Raw genomic sequence first — 22641 nt, 5'->3', positions numbered from 1 at the left:
TTCCGGAAGCTGGGACGTGGACGGAGGCAGGGCAGAGGCTCGCGATATTTTAAGAGTCCCGGCAGTGATGCGTTGTCACGGAGACGGAGGAGTACAACTAGAACGCATGCCTCAATTTGATACCCTCGTCACGTGGAGGGGTGGAAGATGGCGACAGTTCAGGCCGTGGAGGAGATTCGGAACCGCGTGGTTCTAGGGGAGTTCGGGGTTCGCAATGTAAGCTTTTTGCTCTTGAGCTCAGGAGGAGAAATGAGGGCGGAACAGGGATGAGCTGGGATCGGAGGTGGGACGGGCTTGGCTTCGCTTCCCCTTCGCGGATAGGCTCGTTTCTCTTTGCTCTAGGTTCATACCACCGACTTCCCCGGTAACTATTCGGGCTATGACGATGCCTGGGACCAGGACCGCTTCGAGAAGGTGGGTGGGGCCGGATAGGGTATGAGGAACGGACCTTTTGATTTGTGTGGCCTGTGCCTCAGAAGCTGCCCTTGAGGTTCGCTCCGTTTGTAAAATGTTGAGCAGCGTTTTAAGTGCTCCGCTTTACACTGTTTCTGCGCTGTTCTGCGAACAAAATATATAATGTCTATAATGCTTTACTTAATATAATGTAAAATCCTAATTGATAGCAACAAGGACGACCAGGTGGGGGGGTATCTCGCAAAGGCACTTAATCTAGAATGGGAATTGGGGCGGACATGGAAGATTTACCTCCTGGAGATGACATCTGAATTGAGCCTTGAGCATAGACTCTGAGAACTTCGAAGGGTGAGGAGGGTCTAAAAACTGGAGATAAATTATGAAGGCTTATGCGAGCTGTGTTCCAGGAATATCCAAGCTTTCATTATTGCTAGAATGTGAAGTGGGCTGTCATGAGTGATAGGCAGGATTGGAGCTCGTCTTGGGCACTGCAGATGATAGGGAACTTTTGAAAAGCTCTTACGCAGACGTGATCAGATACAACCTTAATGGTTGGGAGGGAATTAATTTGAGGATTAACATATGCCAGAGGCAGACAAGTGACAGAAGGGGAGCTGAGGTTGAAGATAACTGAAATAGAGGAAAGGGAAGAGAAAAGATTTAAGTTTGGTGATTGCTTTGATGTGGACTGAATGGAGATTGTAAAAAGACCTTGCTTGGGGAATGCTTTGATGGATGATGGTATCATTTACTGATGAGAAATAGGTCTGGGGAAGGGAATGATGATGCATTAAGTTTCTTGCAGGCTAGTAGAATGTACGTTTGAAATGAGATGAGTGAGATGTAACTCGGAGTTTTCAGAGGATAGCAGCTAAAACCGTGTGTTTGAAGTCACCCTGGAGAGACAAAAACTTGGGAAATAGTAACATTACAGAGTAGGTGGAAGACAGTGGATTTGGGATTCATCAGAGAAGAGAACCAGAAGATTGGTACTCAGAAATCAAGGCAGTGGAGTTGAAAATAGAGGAATTTTTATCATCAATGCCAAATGCAACAGAGGAGCCTAGAAAGATAAAGACTGAATAGTGTAAACTAGACTGAGCAGTATGGAAGCCTGTTCTTTAGTAGGCTAGCATCTGTGGTCTGGCTGGAAGCCACACTGTAGTTTTAAATGAATAAAAATAGGGTGTTTCTCAAGAAACTACTAAGGATTGTAGAAGAAGAGAACATCCAATGAGGGGCATTAGGCAGAGGGAGGTTTTTGGATGAGAAAGTTAATACTTTGGGGGTGGGGTGGCGTCAGAGAGCAGGCTTCATTTAGTATATTTCCTGTCCTTTAAGAATTTTCGTGTGGATGTGGTACACATGGATGAGAGCTCACTGGAGTTTGACATGGTGGGAATCGACGCAGCCATTGCCAATGCTTTTCGGCGCATTCTATTAGCTGAGGTATTTGGTGGGTATGGCGGCAAGGGTGAAGTTGTGTGGGGAAACTGCCATTCTCTCACTTGTAGAATTGTCCCAAGCTGCCAGTCCCCTTTATTTTTCCTGCAGTTTTGGTGAGCATTTCTCCTGCTTACCTCATAAACTTGTTATCAAGCATGCTTCTAGGAAGAGCTCTCAATCTCCCTGTATCAGGAGGTGGTGAACAGACGGGGCCTGTAGATTCTTTGTACATGAGTGATTCTCTTTTCTTGGGCAGGTTCCAACCATGGCTGTGGAGAAGGTCCTGGTGTACAACAACACATCCATTGTCCAGGATGAGATTCTCGCTCATCGCTTGGGGCTCATTCCCATTCATGCTGATCCCCGTCTTTTTGAATATTGGAACCAAGGTGAGTGAGGAAATGAAATTTTGGGAAAATGGGAGCAACTCTCTTGTGAAGTGGATTCTGGAGTCAGAATACCTTTGTTCAAATCCTGGATTGATTATTGTGTGACCGTGGGTGAGTTATCTTTTGGTACATCAGTTTTTTTTATTTGTAAGAACACTTGACCTTGCTTTGCTAAATTTGTCATGAGGATTAAATAAGAAATATATGAGAATGTAAACATACTGTGATGCCTAGCACTCAAGTGTTCATTAGTTCTTTTAAGAGCCACCACCTCCTCCCTTTGTGCAGGAGATGAGGAAGGCACAGAGATAGATACTTTGCAGTTTCGGCTGCAAGTCAGGTGCACTCGGAACCCCCATGCTGCTAAAGATTCCTCTGACCCCAACGAACTCTATGTGAACCACAAAGGTGAGTGGTAGTTATGGTGAGAAATAAGGGCCGCCTGTTGGTTGGTGCGTTTTAGGGACTGAAGTCTTCTGATGTGCTGCTTTCTCCAGTGTACACCAGGCACATGACATGGGTGCCCCTGGGGAACCAGGCTGACCTCTTCCCAGAGGGCACTATCCGACCAGTGCATGATGACATCCTCATTGCTCAGCTGCGGCCTGGTCAGGAGATTGACCTACTCATGCACTGTGTTAAGGGCATTGGTGAGAAGCCCTGTGGGCTGCCCTGGGCAGGAGGGTAGTTGGATTACAGTGGCTTAGAGGACATTAAGAAGGGTTTTGCCACAGACTGATTTCCTGCTTCCTTCCAGGCAAAGATCATGCCAAGTTTTCACCTGTGGCAACAGCTAGTTATAGGCTGCTGCCAGACATCACCCTGCTTGAGCCTGTGGAAGGGGATGCAGCTGAGGAGTTGAGCCGGTGCTTCTCACCCGGTGTTATTGAGGTGCAGGAAGTCCAAGGTGTGGTATTTGGGGTTCCATTTAGGTCAGGATCTGAAGTATATTTTCTTTGAAGTTTAGCAGAGAGAAATAAAAAAAGCTCTAGGCTCACATATTTATAACATGGTTTGTTTTCATTAGGTAAAAAGGTGGCCAGAGTTGCCAATCCCCGGCTAGATACCTTCAGCAGGGAAGTCTTTCGGAATGAGAAGCTAAAGAAGGCTGTACGGCTTGCTCGGGTTCGGGACCATTACATCTGTGAGTATCACGTTGGAGGGAGGGCAGATCTTTGGTGCTGTAGCTTTCTTGCAGAGTCCAGATATGAAATCGAGCAGGAACATATATAGGACTTTTTTGCAAGCCCTGCCTGGGCTAAAGTGTCTCTTTGGTCCCCAGTCTCTGTTGAATCAACAGGGGTGTTGCCACCTGATGTGCTGGTGAGTGAGGCCATCAAGGTACTCATGGGGAAGTGTCGGCGATTCTTGGATGAACTAGATGCCATTCAGATGGACTGAAGTTTGCACCACATTTATTGGATGCTTCTGAGGCAAGCTGAAGATTGTGAATTCTGACCTGCCCCCACAGGACTGCTGTAGAGAACCCAGTATGACTAAGGGTCCCAGGTTTTTTGAGACAATCCCAGCCTCATTTTCAGTCAATACATGTGTTAAATGTGTCACAAAATGTGACTTCATGCCTTTGTAAGGCTTTACTATAAATAAATTCACATTGAAACAAAAATCCTTTGTCAGAGACCACTGCTTGAATTTTGGCCCAAAAATAGGGGCCTCACCTCAGAACAGGTAGGCATTTAGGAACACTGGTCTCAGATGTCACTGGTCAGGGCCAAGCCTCCCAAAAGCCTCAAGAGAAATGCCACTGAGGTGGTTTCTAGGGATACAGCCAGACCCTAAAAAAACGTGTGTATTACTTTACCTATCTCCTGGATTACCAGAGGAGGTTCCTAAGAAAAAGGGTAGTCCATAGTAGCCAAGTGACAGTAGCCAAGCTGTCAAGAGCCACACAAGGAAGACCAGTGGTCCCCTTTGGATAGTCCCCAGGGTCAGGCCCAACAGCCCCCAAGGATGCCACCATTCATGAGAGTGGTGTGGGCTGCCTGGTGTATGTGTGTCAGGAATAGAAATCTTGTCCAGACTGGCATACTATTTCAGAAAGCTTGACAGGCCCATCAGTCACAGTCCTTCCTGCCCAGTCCCCTGAGACTGGATGCTCAGAACAGTGACCTGGAGGATGTCACTGGTTTGAAAGAGGCAGACGGGGCCCTTGCTGTATGAAATGGAGCTGTTTACTGACATGCAGATGTGCTCTAGACTTCACGTTTCTACAAAAGGTTCTATGAACAATAGAAAACTTTGAGCACAAAGTCACAGGATATTAAAAATATTACAACACAATAAATACAACTGTGCCCTCCACAGCCCCAACCACAGAGAAAAGTAGCCAGTTGTCAAGCCTGGAGGGAAACTGGCTCTGAGATGCCTTTAGTTGACAGGAAGAAGCCCAAAGCACCACCCAGGAAGAGGGCACAGGGCAAGTCTGTGCTGCAGAAACAGCTATACAGGATTCCAAGTCCTGTTTTGCCAGCTTCACCTCTTCCCAGGCCTGCCCTGCCTGGCCGTCTACACCAGCTCACTGCTGCAGCTTCAGTCCAGGCTGCTCTGCTCAGTCGGCACTGAAACCCTCTCATCAGTGGGCTGGATCAATGACGGGCCTCTTTGTGGAGAACACGTGGACACGCACACTGTGTGCTTTGTGTGGACTGAGCCTGTCCATGACCTCCCACATCCATGTCCCCTCTGCTTACATGGCCATCCAGTGACCTCTAGAACGGACTGGCGACTCAATACAGGGTGTGATGGGATGGCATATATTCTTTTTTTTGGAAATGGCCCTTGAGATAAGTGACTCAGAGATCTGAAAGACCATGAGCTTTTTGAAGGCACCTGGACTCAGCTAGTCTAGGAGAGAATGTAGCCTTGTTGGTCTGCATTATCCTTAGATGCCAGTGGCATCATGTGACACTGGATAGGGTACTGTGGCTCTTGTGCCTGAGTGGACCCTGGGGCTGGGGAAACCACACTGAAGGGTCATTCATTGAAGATGTGTGAACTCTAAGGGGGATGTCAAGAGTACTACAGACCCCGGCATAGCTCTGGTCCCTGAAGATGATACACTTAATACTGAGTCCAGAGCTTAGCAGTAGCTGTACCATGGGTCCCTTCAGGTGACCAGATTTTTACTCAAAACAGAGAGGGAACTGGCCAAATTCAGTTCAGCACTCAGTGCCTGATCCAGACATGCCCCCAGGGGACGTAGTAGTTTCAGGCTGAGCCACTGCTGCAAGCCCGGCCAGTCGCAGTGTTGGGTATAGCACCCTGGTCACCTCTCTGCACAGTGTATGGCTGCACTGGGGCAGGAGGGCTTAGGGAGGAGGACTGCTCTGCTCTAGCTTTTCTCTGGAAAAGCCAAAACCTCCGAGCAGAATGGGAGACCTCTGGGAGATCTAGACAATGGTATAAGCCCTGACTCCCTTTCTTGATATTTCAGCATAATTACTTGTGGTCCTGCACGGGGTGCGCTCTCTACCGCTCTAGACCTGGATCTCTCTCCAGGCTGACAATGGTGGAAAGTGAGGTGGCAGTGGAGAGGGGCCTAGATATTAGCTACGAAGGGAAGAAGAGATGACAATAAAGGCTGACGAAGGATGCCCAAAAGTTTGATTCAGGGTTCAAAGATGGTGGCCAGTCCGCCCTCCTCGTTGTCCAGCACCTCCGTCTCCAGCATTGGCTTTGCTTTTTTGAAAAGAGAAGGAAGATTCTTAATGTGAACTTCTTTTCGGAACTGCTCTCCCAAGGGTTTCTATGGAAAACAAATGAGAAAGAACTAACGCTGGGCCCTGAGAAGGGGTTGTTTTAAAGACCATCTTACCAAACAGTCCGTGACTATAGCTGGTTTCTGGTTTGCCTGTGCACATGGTCTAAGAAGACTCCAGGCTTCTAAGCAGGCACTTCCAAGGGAGCACCAAGTAAGATGCATGACCTACCCCAATACAGCCAGCAATGAGGCGTTTGAATTGGTCCTTCCGACGCTTGTCAGCCACTTTCTGTAGAGAGGGGTTCAAAAGCTTGCAGTCAAACTGGTCAAGTGAGTCCTTCTGTATTTCAGGGATCTGCTCCATCACAGCTCTTATCTCCAGGTACCTGGGCCGCTGAGAAGTGGGGACAAACCCACTCAATGGTAGGTTAGGGATCTGCCACCTTCCCCATTCTCTGCCACACCCACCTCTCGGGGCAGCACTAGTAGCTTGGCAGCTGCCTACATGTAGGAAAAAGCCCAAGCAATGGGACAGTAGGCTCTGAGGGACGAAGCTGCAGCTATCCTGCCCTAAAGCCTTTCCCACTCACCAGTGCTTCGTATATCTGGAAGGCCAGGTGGACCAGGGAAGCCATGCAGCCGTCGTGCTGCCCGTGCGTCTGCAAGCCCTTCAGCACGCTAGTGAAAAGCCATGTGACCGCATCTGCCAGCAGCGTTCCTGACAGCACCTGGGGAGACAGCTGTGCTCAGGGCCAGAGAGGGTCATGGGATGCCCCAGCACCCCAGTTCTTCCAGCTGATTCAGCCAAACCTCATGACCCAAGGCATGAGGGGAAGGGATGGATAACCGTACTTGTTTGAGGAGAGGCCAGCAGAGCTGTGTGGTCGTCCTCTGGCAGGACAGGGTATCCTTCCAGGCCAGGGAATTGAAGGCTGTAATTAACAGCGCCGTACAAACATCCTAACGGAAAAGGATGAAGGATCATCATGGGAAAGAATGCACAATTTTCTCTAAGTGTTCTAGAGGAGTGTTCAGAAGCTGGAGTTCTAATAGGTAAGCAGGAAACTGATAAAAGTAGTTACTGAAGAGAAGTGAGTTCATATGCTATGTGTTATCAGGCAGTCAAAAAGAAAAAAAAAAACTAATATAGAAGACAAAACTGAAGTACAGGAAGGAGACAGCTTAGGCCTGAGGGAGGCTGGACACCAGGAAATGGCATCACTGTGCCCGTGTGTTTTTCTAAGAGCCTTTGCCCATGTCAGCATGGGAAACACTATGGAGGTTTACCCACTGTTTTCTGGGGGCTTGAGGAATCAAGAATTTAACTCATATAAAGGAGTACTACCCCACAATTTTTCTAATCGAATTATTCAGTAAGAAAGTGGAAGCTGGCTCCACAGCCAGCAAATGTAGAAAACACCACCTGCCCACTCCACCCACCTCATGCTTCATTAGACATTTGCCCAGGTCTGTAAGCTCCGCCATGGCTGAGGGGGTCACCTCTGTGGCCATCATTTCTTCATCTGTAAGCAGAGAGAGAGACAAGGTTAGCTCCATTCTTTCAGAAAAGAGGAGGATATCCTGTTCTAACAGAAGGGAAGTATCCTGTGCTGTCCGGTGGCTGAGCAGGGCTGGGAGGACAGCCACCCTCACAAACGGTATAGAAGCCCTGTGCATGGCAGATCAGGAATGCAACTAGCTGGATGCTGGGGAGACAGTGGGAAACAAGGGACTTTCTAGACAGTTAAAAAGCTGAAAATGCTGAGGATCTTTTGTCAGAGGACCACTGCAGCAGGCACTGATCTAGTTACTGGATATAAAAGAATAGGACAACATCCATTCATGATAAAAATTCAACAAAATGGGTATAGAGGGCAAGTACCTCAACATAATAAAGGCCATATATGATAAACCCACAGCCAACATCATACTGAACAGCGAGAAGCTAAAAGCTTTTCTTCTAAGATTGGGAACAAGACAGGGATGCCCACTCTCCCCACTGTTATTCAACATAGTACTGGAGGTCCTCGCCACGGCATTAGACAAAACAAAGAAATACAAGGAATCCAGATTGGTAAAGAAGAACTCAAACTGTCACTATTTGCAGATGACATGATATTGTACATAAAAAAACCCTAAAGACTCCACTCCAAAACTACTAGAACTAATATCTGAATTCAGCAAAGTTGCAAGATACAAAATTAACACACAGAAATCCTATACACTAACAATGAACCAATAGAAACAGAAATCAGGAAAACAGCTTCATTCACAATAGCATCAAAAAGAATAAAATACCTAGGAATAAACCTAACCAAAGAAGTGAAAGGCCTATACCCTGAAAACTACAAGACACTCTTAAGAGAAATTAAAGAGGACACTAACAAATAGAAACTCATCCCATGCTCCTGGCTAGGAAGAATTAATATCGTCAAAATGGCCATCTAGCCCAAAGCAATATACAGATTTGATGCAATCCCTATCAAATTACCAAAATGAACTGGAACAAACAGTTCAAAAATTCATATGGAACCACCAAAGACCCCAAATAGCCAAAGCAATCCTGAGCAGGAAGAATAAAGTGGGGGGGATCTCGCTCCCCAACTTCAAGCTCTACTACAAAGCCACAGTGATCAAGACAATTTGGTACTGGCACAAGAACAGAGCCACAGACCAGTGGAACAGAATAGAGACTCCAGACATTAACCCAAACATATATGGTCAATTAATATATGATAAAGGAGCCACGGACATACAATGGGGAAATGACAGCCTCTTCAACAGTTGGTGTTGGCAAAACTGGACAGCTACATGTAAGAGAATGAAACTGGATCACTGTCTAACCCCATACACAAAAGTAAATTCGAAATGGATCAAAGACCTGAATGTAAGCCATGAAACCATAAAACTCTTAGAAAAAAACATAGGCAAAAATCTCATGGACATAAACATGAGCGACTTCTTCATGAACATATCTCCCCGGGCAAGAGAAACAAAAGCAAAAATGAACAAGTGGGACTATATCAAGCTGAAAAGCTTCTCTACAGCAAAGGACACCATCAATAGAACAAAAAGGTATCCTACAGTATGGGAGAATATATTCATAAATGACAGATCTGATAAAGGGTTGACATCCAAAATATATAAAGAGCTCACACATCTCAATAAACAAAAAGCAAATAATCCAATTAAAAAATGGGCAGACGAGCTGAACAGACAGTTCTCCAAAGAAGAAATTCAGATGGCCAACAGACACATGAAAAGATGCTTCACATTGCTAGTCATCACAGAAATGCAAATTAAAACCACAATGAGATATCACCTCACACCAGTAAGGATCACCACCATCCAAAAGACAAACAACAACAAATGTTGGCAAGGTTGCAGAGAAAGGGGAACCCTCCTACACTGCTGGTGGGAATGTAAACTTGTTCAACCATTGTGGAAAGCAGTATGGAGGTTCCTCAAAAAGCTCAAAATAGAAATACCATTTGACCCAGGAATTCCACTTCTAGGAATTTACCCTAAGAATGCAGCAGCCCAGTTTGAAAAAGACAGATGCACCCCTATGTTTATCGCAGCACTGTTGACAACAGCCAAGAAATGGAAGCAACCTAAGTGTCCATCAGTAGATGACTGGATAAAGAAGATTTGGTACATATACACAATGGAATACATTCAGCCATAAGAAGAAAACAAATTCTACCATTTGCAACAACATGGATGGAGCTACAGGGTATTATGCTCAGTGAAATAAGCCAGGTGGAGAAAGACAAGTACCAAATGATTTCACTCATATGTGAAATAGAAGAACAAAGGAAACACTGAAGGAACAAAACAGCAGCAGAATCACAGACCCCAAGAATGGACTAACAGTTACCAAAGGGAAAGGGACTGGGGAGGATGGGTGGGAAGGGAGGGATAAAGTGGGGGGAAAAAGGGGGTATTATGATCAGCATGTATAATGTGTGTCAGGGCATGGGGAGGGCTGTGAAACCCTGAGAAGACAAGTAGTGACTCTACAGCATCTTACTACGCTGATGGACAGTGACTGTAATGGGGTATGTGGGGGGAACTTGTTGGGGGGGTAGCCTAGTAAACATAATGTTCCTCATGTAATTGTAGATTAACGATACCAAAAAGAAAAAAGAAGGATGGAGCAACTTCCCTTCCCTGATGGGAGTTTACACTCTAGTGAGGGAGATGACTAATATATTACTATAGATATAACCATGTCTGGGAATGAGTGGTAAGTACCCTGAAAAAAAGTAGAGCAGAGGAATTAAACAGTGGCAGTGGTTGCTCGTTTTGATAGGCTGGTCAGGGAATACCTCTGGGAGGTGACACGAGCAGAGACCTGAGTGAAACAAGGGAATAGGCCACGTATGTAGTTGGCAGAAAAATCATTCTGTGGAGAACTTCTACAACAGGAGGGCCAGCATGGATGAAAGCTTCTAGGGAAGCTTTCTCCAGGAACTGACCTGGTCATAGAAGGGTCAAGGTTCGGGAGCCTCGCGGCCGGCTCACTCACCATCTCCATCTGTAGCGGGAGCAGCACTGTGGTCGGCACCTTTCTTTGAAACACAGCACACCGCTAAAGCGAGAAGGCAGGGTTACTGGGCTTACTGCCTCAGGCCACAGCCACCCGAGGACAATGGATCCCAAACTGTCTCTGGGCAGGTGAGGGAGGGGAAAAGTGGGATCATGTCCAGGCACACAATTAGCTTCACTAGTAGAAACAAGCAGTTGACCACACTCTGTTCTGCTCCCTTTTCAAGTTCAATTAACTGGAGGGAAACTACTGAATTTTCTGAGAATAAGTGACCAGGTCACTGTTGGTCTACATTGGATCTCAAATGAAATAACCAAAAAAGAATATTAGCCATCCTCATGTCCAAGAATTGAAAAATTTCCCTATTTTGACAAAGCTAGAAAGTTGTTCCTGTCATTAATGCAAATTGCTCCTGCTCTTTTAGACCATTTCCTTTTATTCTGGCCTTAGTATGAACAAATACAATTCAGTTCATAAAATGTCCTCAGGTTGATTTAAGGGCTACTTCATGTCAATCTAGTTAATTATTTTTTTATCAGTCAGTATTGCTGCAAACATGCCGGACTGGGGTTGGGTGGGTGATAAGTTCTTTTTCCAGAAAAATTCTTCTCTACTACTCCTGGTTCCCACATGCCACTTACTGATTAGGTCCATGACTTCTCGGGTTAACATCCTCACCAGCTGTTCCTCCAGCATCTCTTGAGACTCTGGGTTTTCATCTGCAGTCTCATCTTCTCCACTGCAAGGAGGCGAAATTCCATGGGAGTGCAAAAAGGGGAAGGACAAAGAAAGCAGAGGCCCTAACTAGACCCTTCGTTTCCACTTCCTTTTGGTCTACATTCTATACAAATGTTGGGAGTGAACAGCAGTGATGCACTGAGGGACATGATTACTTGTGACTATATCCAGTTGGATAGAGGGTACTGGGTCAAAATCCTCAGTAAGAACATCTCAGCAGCCTGAGGCAGCTAAAGACATCCTCCATGAAGGCCTGATCTGAGTCGGCCTGACAGAGACGAGCCATCTAGGCTGACAAGAACGACAGCCTACCGCTATAGCCCTGGGTGGTAGAATCCCCTCTCTTCCCTCTCTACTGTCTCCCACCCCAACCCTGGCTGCAGCTCACCCACCAGGAACAGATGTCCCTTACCACAGCAGGCTCCTCTGGTTGATGATCTGCCATTTTTGGGAAAGCCTCTGGGAAAATAAAAAGGAAATAAATGCTAGCACTGGGGAGAAGGTGGGAACAGATGGTATCTCAGCTCTACTTCATGATTAGAATTAGCCAAGGATGATTCCAGGTACCGATGACAGAGCCTTGGGAGACTCCACAAGGTTAAAAAATTAGATACAGCCTCTGTAACCTCTCCCACACCCATGATGAGGGCAGCACACACACTTCTTTGCTTGGAAAGGAGGATCAACAACATTTTAGGATTCGTAGGTCTCTCTGGACCCATCTCTTCACCGAGCTGGTCTTCCTATATAATTCCAGAGCCAGGGCAACAGACCCAGAGCACTCTCCTGATCGCCTCTCCTCAGCTAACAGGTTAGGAGCAGAACATGAGTGCAGGTGCTTCAGGGCAACAGCGCCAGCTTAGTTCTTGGGGAAGTTGCTCAATCCACTGCAGCAGAGACAGTCCGCTGGGTGGGGATGCCGTGCCGCCGTTTTGGCAGGGGTAGGAGCTGCTGACTTGCAAGGCCATGAGAGGCTACCCACCCTAACAGTCCTCTTTGCTACCCTTCCTGACTGATCTCTTACCATGTGGAGGTAGGTGAAAAGAGGTCCAAGGATTGGGGACACCAGGGCTTCATAGTGCTCCGGGGGACAGAAGAGCACCAGAGGCTTCACGAAGACCCATGCCGCAGCAGGTTAAGAAGTTTCAGCACACGAGCACGCACTCCTGTTGTAAAGCACTGCTCACCCGCCAGGCAGCAGGTCATACCCTTCGGCAGAGTCCACCCCCAAAGGATTTGCAAGGCACCAAGACCATAGTGCGGTAATAGGCAGAAATCTTCCAGGTCTTTCCCAAAATCCTAAGCTGAATGAATAATCAATTCCATTATATTTTTCACTTAACTGTCATTTCTACTAAGTTGCACACTATGGGCACTGGGTTGCCCAAAAGCAGGGTGAAAAAAATAGGAGGGACACCCTTGAAATAAATTCTCCTTATAATGTCAGGGAAGAAAGACACTCACAAACTCATTTAAAAAAAAGTCCAAATGAGAATGAAGGATGACAGAGCTTTTTTTAAAAGAAGTACCTGACAAAATACAGAAAAGGTGGAATGGTAAAGATTTACTCAGAAGGAGAAAGAACTTTCAAGACCTCCTGGACTGACTTCATGTTTTTCTTGCTATACACTTCAATCTTTTTGTCCTTTTTCAATGTAGTTACCATACTTAGATAAATGATTCCATCAATCCTGGGCAACCTAGCTCTGCTTCCTCTGATGCTTAGGAACTGTTCCTGTCTTCAATCTTATGGCACTTTGGGTTATCTAAGGACTTTTGAAAGGATATGAAGCATGGGTCTGAGTCGGTAGTCAGGAATATTGTTCAAGTTGACGAAGGCTGAGCTGAGAAGCTGGGTAGCAAGGTGCTCCACGGTATAGAAGTCCTGTTGCATGGAAGGGCCTGCCTTACCTAGGATGTGGAAACTGGAAGGGAAAATCATGGGTAATGACAAACCCAACATGTGCTACTGCCAGCCCTCACTGCCCTGGGACTTTCCAATCTACTGTAAGACTTTTCAGCTAGACAAGCAATTGTGTTTCCTCCTTGTAAAAACTTCAGCTTAATCACTATATACTTTGAAGATGTGGGCTTAATTTTTTATCAAAAGTGAAAATAACATCCCTCTCTGTCCCTGCCTTCTAAGGAATATTCTTGAAGCAGACTTAGCATCTTTTTAAAGACAGATGTTGGTACCCAAGAACCACAGTAGTCTTCACTACTTCATAAGTAACAGAGATTTATAATGGAGAATCTTGTTAGCTTGACTGATTAGAGCACTGGGTTAGTGAAGCCAATGCCCTGGGTGTGGCAGTGTACAGGAGGGCCTGTCATCTCCCTATCCTGTAACCAGGACCTGAAGATAAAGTCTGGCTAGCTGTGGTGAAAGGTAGGCTACGAGTAGTGAGGGGGTCTGGGAACATGCATTCCTCCCCACAATCCCATCTTCTACTTTGGTCTCCCCATTTTATGTACAGGAAACAGACAATTTGTGTATAAAACAAGAAGTCATAGCTAGGACTGAGGCACATATGATGATTATAAAAAAACAAATGCAGGAAAGCAGCCTGTTCATTTTGATCTAATAGAATCGTGAGTTTGCTGTCAAATTCTTGCCTCTTCTTACCTGTACTCCAGAATTCTAGATCAGAAGTCTACCCCATGACGGTTCCTATACAATGCATGTCTAGGAAGAGAGTATGGAGAGGCAGCAGTGGCTCCTTACCAGTTTTCATAGAGGGTACAAAAGAAACGCTGCATTCTTTCCAAGACTGTTTTGTAGACAGGAGAGTCGTTCAATTCTAAGAGAGGCTGAGGTAATCCTACAGAGAAAGACAGTCAGAAGAGTCTTAACCTGCCAGCACCCTACAGCAAGCAGATGTGGGTGGGATGGGGGCTGGGGGATGAGGAGGGCTATGAATACAAAGTAGCTGGCCATGTCTTTCACCAGCTGGAGGTACTACGAGCTTCCCTAAAGGTGCCAGCTCCCCTGTTTTGGTAGGGAAAGGTAAAAGCTATGAGTACCCAGGACTTCAGGCTAGACCTGGGTACTCCAACTTTTGCTGGGTTTCTCCAGATAGGACCCGTACCAAAACTTATAATGACAGCACAAAATAGGATCTCTCCATAAGGCACTGGGGATGGCCCCCTCCTTTTTTAAGCTGTAGAACTTTTTCAAGCAAAACTTTATGCAAAAGCCCAAGATCTAGAGCAGAACAAAATGAAACCCACTAACCTTGGTATAACAATTGCCTTAAAAGATCTGTAACTTCTAATCAGAGGTAATTTTATATTTCAGCCTTGCTCATGGTTGGAAGCTATGAGAGGGAACTGTTTTTTCATTCTAGTATGCTTTGGTTGACCATATCTTTCTATAACAGTTTCTGTCTTAATTTGAATAACTGAATGAGGGGGGGAAGGGGATAGGGGATGAAGCAACACGTACTTTTTATATTAACAGCAAGCTATTTCTTGGAAGATCTTTCTTTACTGCTGGCTGCAACATGCACCTTAAGTGTAACGGGGCCAAAGAAAATGGCTCAGGAACATGTAGGTGAGGACAGACAGACATGAGCTCCTTTCCTTTCATTAATGTCACAGTGCACTGGATTGCTTAATCACAGCCAGGGCCAGGCAGAGACTGTGGCTGAGGACAAACTGTGGGGACTCTGTGGTAAGTCACCATGAAGCATCAGAGATGGGTACGAGGTTTAGGCAACTCTGGGTGTCTCTAGTTCTAGTTTCTAACCACTGTTTTGCTCTGTGTTCCAGCCACACAAGTCACCCTCTCTATTCCTTGGACAGACTGTGTTCTTTTCTGCGTGCTCAGGTTCTTGTACTGGCTTGTTCTGTTTGCCCATGTTTACCACCTCCTCCTGCCCCCAACCTGACGTGCTCCTACTCATCCTTCAAGTCTCCACTGGGAAGCAATCCGCTGACTCCTCCCCAAGACAGGTTAGGTCTCCCAATAAACAGCTACTTTTTTCACAGCACTATCACACGATTGCAGTTACTTGCTAATATTAGGAAAAATGAATTAAAGCAACATTCTGATCAAGGGAACAGTTGGGAAATATGGCCCAGATTCTATTTCTCTGAAATTTTTGATAATACATAATTTTACTTATTAAAGCTATTAAGCTTAATTGTTTTAATACTCTATTTTTAAAGTATATGCAAGACAGGAAAATATGCTAATATCCTTCAGGTCAAAAACCTGTGTTTTACTGATAAGCTAACTGGCTCTAACACACATCACTACTTAGAAGGGTTGTCGGGGGCAGGGGGGAAAGTGGGGAAAAACTGTCTCTAAGGACCTTCTCTGTGTGCTAAGGTAATGAGGTAAATGTGCTTGCTTTGGGCAAGCCTGCAGGAACTCCACAGATGCACTTCAGGTCAAGGTCAAGTGAGAAGGAGGTGACACAGGGTTGCTTGGGGAGCCCCTAAGAGATAAGGTGAACTTAAGAAAGAAAGGCTCAATTTCTTACCTAAAATAGCAGATTTTTCTGCTTCAAGCATATCCAAAGCTTTTGTGAAAGGCTCTGCCATTTTGGCTAGCATTTCTGGTGCATATAAAGTATTGTGAGTTCTGAAAGAAATAAGAATGCTATGTGAACTTTTCCTGGTGTGTTGCAGAATGCGTCTCACCTAGTAATTTCAGTGACACTGCACTTCCACATAGACAGATCCTAGTTAATACTATTCCCAGCAGGGGAAAGGAAAGTAGGTATAAACATTTAAATATTTCCCTGGAAATAGGAATAGACTTGAAGCTATTTAATTCTATAGCATACAACACCTAAAAGTAATCAAAATGGGCACCAATTCTTGGGAAAGTCAGACAGTATCACAGACTGAAGCTAGAAAGCAAAACTGTTTTAAACCTGAACAATGCCTTGGCACTTCCACCGTTTCATCCACCAGTGGTACAGGAGGAAATAAATGTCAGGGGCATTGTGGATTCACAGGCAGGAACACAGAGCAGAAAGTAGCATGCCCGCATTTTTCAGATGTTTTGTCTCCATTCCAAGAGTATAGACCCTACAATGCTCCGACAGAGTTCACAGCCCCCTGGAGGAACATTCACAATTCCCAACATGTGAAAGAACATCCACGATTCCTAGCAGAAGACCAACATGACTTAGTCGAGCACCTCCTGGCTCTGTATGACCAAAGAGCGGTGATGGTGGACCTGATCTACCTGCCTAGTCCCCTGTCCCAGCAATGGCATCAATTGAGCAATCTAGAACCGGAGAGTGAGGCTGCCTATTTTTGTTAATTATAAATATGGCAAACATACAGAGTATTAGTGAATATAACAGGCACCAGCAAGGTTAAATACTTGAGATGCACACTGAACAGATGGTGCTTAAAAATCACACACACACACAAAACCCTAGACATTGTTTTTTTTAAATATAAGCATGCACACTCATTAGTATACTCTGCCTTTTAGAACGTCATGTAGTTAATCCCAGTTTATTTCTCCAAATCCCTACTGAGAGCTACTAATAAGTTTGCCTCTCGCTTACATGGAGCCCAGCAATGAGCTTTCCTGCAGAGGTCTTCTGTACATGTGTGAGAATTTCTCTATGGAAGACATAACTAGGTAGCATTACTGGATACTGGTCTTTGCAACTCCTGGGTTGTAATTATCTTCTGCCAGTCTGTGGTCTGACTTGCTTACACTGACAATTACAACAGGCTTTACTTTCTTTTTTTCATTGTGGCAAAATACATATAAAATCTTTCATTTAGTATCAGTTTAGTGATATTAAATATACTCACACTGTTATCCAACCATCACCACCATCCATCCCCACAACTATTTTCATCTTATAAATAAAAACTCATACCAATTAAACAATAACTCCCCATTCTCCCTCTCTTCCCAGCCCCTGGCAACCACCATCATCCTTTCTGTCTTAATGATTTTGACTACATCAAGTACCTCATGGAAGTGGAACCCTACAGTATTTGCCTTTTTGTGACTGGCAAATTTTACTTAGCATAATGTCTCCTCAAGATTCATTCATGTTTTAGCATATTGGAGAATTTCCTTCCTTTTAAAGTCTGAATAATGTTCCGTTGTTGTATATATGCCAAATTTTGCTTATTCATTTACCCACTGACGGACACTTTGGTTGCTTCCACATTTTAGCTACTGTGAATAATGCTACTATGAGTGAGGGTGTATTAATATCTTTTTAAGACTCTGCTTTCAATTATTTTGAGCATATACTCAGAACTGGAGTTGGATAATATGATAATTCTATTTTTAGTTTTTTTGAGGAACCACCAAACTGTTTCCACAGTGGCTATACCATTTTATGTTCCCACCAACAGTGCACAGGGTTCCAATTTCTCTATATTACAAAATGGGCAAAAAACTTGAATAGAAATTCTCCAAAGAAGATATGAATGGCCAAAAAAGTACATGAAATAAATGCTCAATATCACAGATCATTAGGGAAATACAAATCAAAACTGTAATGGGATACTGCTTCATGTTCATTAAGATGGCTATTACCAAAAAAACAAAATAAATGTTGGCAAGAAGACAGCTAACTCACAAGTGGTGGCAGGAAGACTTAGAGTATATGATGTTATGATATCTCTGATTGCAGGTCAGGTGTTCATAGCACTGACATCTACAACCTCTAGTAATATTCGGACTCCTGAACTATTTATTACCTTTCCTGAAATACTTGCCAGTTAAAAGAGTTCTGTGCTTCCATATGAAAAGGAAATAGTTATAGCTTGGCAAAAAAGAAGACAACCAGGTAAAAAAACTTTAAAGTTTCATACAATCTGTACCTAAATATCTAAAATATTCTTAGTATGACCAGTTGTGAGTATAACCACTATGCTAAACAAGAGATGTCTTGTTATAAAGATTTCAATAAAACATACAGAAGTCGTATGGAAACAATGTAACAAACTTCAAGTTAGCAGAAAAGCTGTTATTCTAAACAGGTATTGATGACAACAGACCTTTTGAGAACCACAGAGTTTTGCTCCCCACATCTGTCCTCTATCCAACCCACCAGGAGTAAGAATGTCCAATAGAAATAAAACATTAGCCACAAAAGCCATTTAAAATTTCCTAGCCAGCCAAACTTTAAAAGTGAAAAGAAGCAAAACATACTTTATTTTACCCAATGCATCAAAAAAATCATTTCAACATGTTATCAATACAACATATTACTGAGGTATTTCACATTCCTTTTTTGTACTAAGTTTCTGAAATCTGGCATGTATTTTACACTTACCGCTTGTATCAGCTCACACCAGCCATATTTCAAGTGCTCAATAGCCAGCCACATGTGGCTAGTGACTACCATACAGGACAGTGCAGGGCTGACACATTCTTTGCCTATCAGACTATTTGACAAGGAGTTAAAACTTCCAATTCTGATACACAACTGGTGGGAATGTAAATCAATACACCACTTTAGAAAACTATTTGGTTCTATGAAAACTGAGAACAGGCATACCTTATAAACAAGGATTTCTATTCCTACATGTAGGATGCTGTTCCCACCCAGTAGAGATGATGTGTATACTGAAAGACATCAGCAAGAATGTCAATACCCACACTACTTGTAATAATAAAATGCTGGCAACTACCCAAAAGTCCATCAATATTAAATGAGTAACTAAGTTACACACACACTTGCACAACAGAGGACCACATAAGCAATGAGCATGACCAAACCACAACTACATGCAGTGACATGATGACTCTCACAAACGTAATGCTGAGCAAGGGAAGCCAGGCATGAAGGCATGCAAGCTTCTGACTCCGCTTATTAAAAGCTCAAAAAACCAGGTGCAGTGTTCAAAGTCACAATAGTGGGCACCCTTGTGGCAGGTGTTGATAAAGTTGTTTCTTGATCTGGGTGCTGATCATACTGATGTATCCACTCTGTGAAAATTCATCTATATGCATTCATAACTCCTGCCCTTTTCCTCAATATATATGTGCCCTTACATCATACTTCAAGACAAAGTTTACTACAGAAACAAGACAAAACCCTAACAACTCCAGCTGCACACCACTTAAGAAATCTTAACTGCTCTGCATCTATGGTCAATGTTTCCCAAATTCCTTTTGACTGAGTTTGGGGTTTTCCAAAAGCATTGACAACCCACTGTTCTTGTGGGCTCCTCCCCCAGCCAGGAGTGAACCTCGCTTCCAGGTCTGGGTTCTCCCCACAGGGACTATGGCCACAGGCCTAAAAAGGCTCAGTTGTATGTTGCCATCTGACCATCACTTTAACATTTCTCTAAGCCACAGAAGAACTTGGTTTTAAAAACATCAATATGGAAACAAACCTTTTCTTAACTATTTTCCTACCCTCTCAACATTTAAGCCACACTTGTTTCTTGACTTTTCTTTCGTCCTTTTGAAATCAGCACCAAGTATTGCCTGTTTCTACAGACAGGTCTCCAATGACAACTCTTTCAGATGCTCCAGCTCTCCAATTTGATCATTAACTTAAAACCTTTGATTCTTAAGCTTACTTTACGGTCTAAGGTGTCTGTTTTGGCACAGTGTTCCTGAGACATGAGTAATTTGGTTTGCCCAGTTGAGACTCTGCTATTACACCCTGGATAAGAGGCCAAAAAGCACTGGAACAGAGCTTTACCCTGTAACTCAGAATACTATGAGATACAAAAAGCAATCAAATTTTGCTTTGGCCAGGATAACTCAGTTCTAGCCAAAGCTCACCTTCCTCTGAAGAGAGTATCCCTGTGTACATCAAGTAAACAAGCCTAGACTTGGTCTGCCATGTGAACATGTCAGCTCATGAAATTTACAACAGTGATTCTCCACCTTCAGTCACCTGGGGATCTTGTTAAAATGCAGACTCTGATTTAATATGTCTGGGGTGAGGCCCCGATTCTGCATTTCAAACAAGCTCTCAGGTAAATGCTGATGCTGCTCTAAGGACTCCACTTTGAGAAGTAAAGACCTAGGAAAGTGAGATGGAACATGTATCAGGTCCTCCTTTGGCATGTTTAGTTACTGGATGTTTGGTCCCTCTGAGATCACAATCAATAAATTCAGATTAGCGTGTCTGAACGCCAGAGAGAAAACCATTACAGAAAGCAATTGTCCTGCTTCCAATGAACAATTCCTTCAAAATTCAGGCCATATAATATTTAAAGTAAAAAGAGAGATAAAGTATAAAAATAACACAGAAAGGGCTCAAAATGAGAAAAGCTACTTTGGGACTAACCTCCACGTATTCATTTGGAATCCAAGAATTATACAAGTGAGAGCTGATGTTACTTTTGAAAAGTAACATCACCTTCTGGAAAGGAACAAGACCTAATCCTTCATTTAACACCACCATGATCTGAAGAAATATAAACAGACTGAACTTTTGAATTTGTAAGTTAGGAAAAGAAAAAAAAACAACAGAGAAAAACCATTATTCTGACTTACCTTATAAGAGAAAGCAAATTGTCGAGAAGTTTCAGAATCTGTTCTGTGCAGGGGTTACGGAAGACAGGATTTCCAGTGGGTGTATAACCCACCACAAATCCCCCAGCTTTGGCCTCTTCTACATCAGTGGGCCAGCAAGTTCGTTTCACAACACCCAGAATGCTATACACACAAAAGCTCATCTACAGAAAAACACAGAAATGAAAGGTAGACAAAAAAGGGGAAGAAATGACAAAATGCTCTTACAAATAAAAATGATACAGATGCTCAAGAGAGGAAATTCCCTCCACAGCCCCATGGCTATCCCTTCCTTTAAGGTTAACTCCAAGAAGGGTCCTTTCATTGCCATCTTCAGATCAGTGGCAGGCTCTAGAAGGTTCCCTCTCATGAGGATGTCCTTCTAGAGGCTGCAGTGACCCTGTCAGAGGATCCCAATCAGAAAGTGGCTTGGACATGCTTCAAAACTGTTTAGATTGCCATTCTATCTTGTTTATGAGTTGACTGTGCACCCTCCAGCTTGAGCCTTGATAGTTTTTGCCTTTATGCTCGCTCACAGTACTCTCAAACAACCTGCTACTTGCCAGGTTAATTAATATAGAGCCAGGAACAAGGATTGTTAGAAGAGCAAAGAACTGAAAATCTCAGGTTTGCAAGTCAGGCCATCATTTAGGACTCTGCCTGCCAGACAGCACTGGCAGGAAGGACACCCCCTGCTGACCAAGTTCTGACCTACTTCCTCAATACATCTTCACTCCTCAGTGCTATTCAGAGATCCTTAAAGCCAGAACAGTGACATCACAGAAGAGACTACCTGCTCTGCTGTGGGAACTAACTCAAGAACTCAGGTCTAACGAGGAAAAGAAAGGCTTAGGGACATGGAGATTCCCAAGTTTCTTGATCATATAGAAAAAATACAAATTTGTAAGAAACTTGACAAACACAGCACCTTACTCGATGGCCAATGCAACTTCCCATTCCGAGGAGAGGCTTACTCACTCGTGCGCGGTTTAAACCACAGGGATCCTCCAGGCCCGGGTCACAGCTCTTCCGATCTGCACCCACATAGGCAATGAAAGCATCAACATCCAACAGCACTCTGAAGATTGGAGGAGGAAAAGACAAGTTATACCCTGATTCTAAGCGAGATCAATTTCTTCCACCTGAGCTAATACACTATTATTACTTGGTCCCAAAAGCGGCTGTTACAGATTGGGGGAGTTTAATCATCTTGTCAGCTGCTTTTTGAAGGTTTATATTTCTTAGCAACACTTTAAGGATCAAAAGGACACAAGTTTGAGAACGCAATGCGAGCACAGATTAGTGCCTGTGCCGCTCCTACTTTGGTGCCTACAGACTGTTCTTTCTTTTCTACATGTGCTGGTGCTGCAATGCAGACAATACAGCAGATCTGACTCCAGCCCCTGACCCATACTATTTTTACTCATTCCCTCTTCCTCCCTACACATCTGTACAGCAAGGTGGCATTTTCAGCAACTAGAATAAAAGACTGCTTGTAAAGACCTTCAGATGTCACTGATAGAGCCATTATATCACGATATCCTTAAACCCTCACCTGGGTATAGCTCCTGAAGTAGAATGGGTACATGGGTCATGGGCAAAGGATCTCCCCTACCTGTGCAGGTCTTCTGAAAGCCAGATGCTGGCCACAGGTGCCATGAGCTCTTCTAGGAACGCCTTCTGACGCTCATAGTTCTTGAATTGGTTGCTAATGAGAACCAGGGCTTCCATGAGGGCACACTTCTCCATCTGTGTCAGGAGTAGCTCATTGGAAAGGAGCTGCTTCACATGGTTATAAAGCATGTCGAAATTGGGCTGCAAATTACAAGGAAAAACCCCCAGAAGTGGTGAAGGTCTGATTTTCAGGGAGAGGTAGGTCCCTCAAGGAAGGGAGAATGATGATCAAGAC

At 44.2% G+C, this 22641-nt stretch overlaps 2 protein-coding genes across 5 annotated transcripts in view; one reads left to right on the top strand and one right to left on the bottom strand.

Moving 5' to 3' along the window:
* Positions 1-7: 7 nt before the first annotated feature.
* On the top strand, positions 8-3876 carry POLR1C (RNA polymerase I and III subunit C). 3 transcript variants are annotated; one of them, XM_017676264.3, is made up of 9 exons: positions 8-216; positions 343-414; positions 1756-1863; positions 2117-2249; positions 2538-2657; positions 2747-2899; positions 3007-3156; positions 3277-3393; positions 3532-3876. In XM_017676264.3, exons 1-9 carry the CDS (start codon positions 148-150, stop codon positions 3648-3650), a joined length of 1041 nt encoding a protein of 346 aa, XP_017531753.1. In that variant the 5' UTR covers positions 8-147; the 3' UTR covers positions 3651-3876. The 3 variants fall into 3 exon arrangements, with proteins under 3 accessions (XP_017531753.1, XP_017531754.1, XP_017531757.1); XM_017676265.3 differs by lacking the exon at positions 1756-1863; XM_017676268.3 differs by lacking the exons at positions 343-414; positions 1756-1863 and having other exon boundaries at positions 79-216.
* Positions 3877-5856: 1980 nt separating this feature from the next.
* XPO5 (exportin 5) overlaps positions 5857-22641 on the bottom strand; it is a 42661-nt gene continuing 25876 nt past the window's right edge. For both annotated transcript variants that reach the window (XM_017676263.3, XM_073224658.1), the window contains 15 exons: positions 22348-22547; positions 21711-21810; positions 20715-20896; positions 15748-15848; positions 13986-14082; positions 13049-13185; positions 12285-12382; positions 11673-11719; positions 11164-11261; positions 10502-10564; positions 7411-7493; positions 6823-6930; positions 6561-6698; positions 6200-6364; positions 5857-6015 (listed from right to left, as the gene is read on the bottom strand). In XM_017676263.3, coding sequence (XP_017531752.3) covers positions 5878-6015; positions 6200-6364; positions 6561-6698; positions 6823-6930; positions 7411-7493; positions 10502-10564; positions 11164-11261; positions 11673-11719; positions 12285-12382; positions 13049-13185; positions 13986-14082; positions 15748-15848; positions 20715-20896; positions 21711-21810; positions 22348-22547 — 1755 coding nt within the window. In that variant the 3' untranslated portion in view covers positions 5857-5877. The remainder of the gene's footprint in view (positions 6016-6199; positions 6365-6560; positions 6699-6822; positions 6931-7410; positions 7494-10501; positions 10565-11163; positions 11262-11672; positions 11720-12284; positions 12383-13048; positions 13186-13985; positions 14083-15747; positions 15849-20714; positions 20897-21710; positions 21811-22347; positions 22548-22641) is intronic.

The sequence above is a fragment of the Manis javanica genome, chromosome 16 (assembly GCF_040802235.1).
Source record: "Manis javanica isolate MJ-LG chromosome 16, MJ_LKY, whole genome shotgun sequence".
NCBI classification, from domain to species: domain Eukaryota; kingdom Metazoa; phylum Chordata; class Mammalia; order Pholidota; family Manidae; genus Manis; species Manis javanica.
This window is presented reverse-complemented; position numbering and strand designations above follow the sequence as displayed.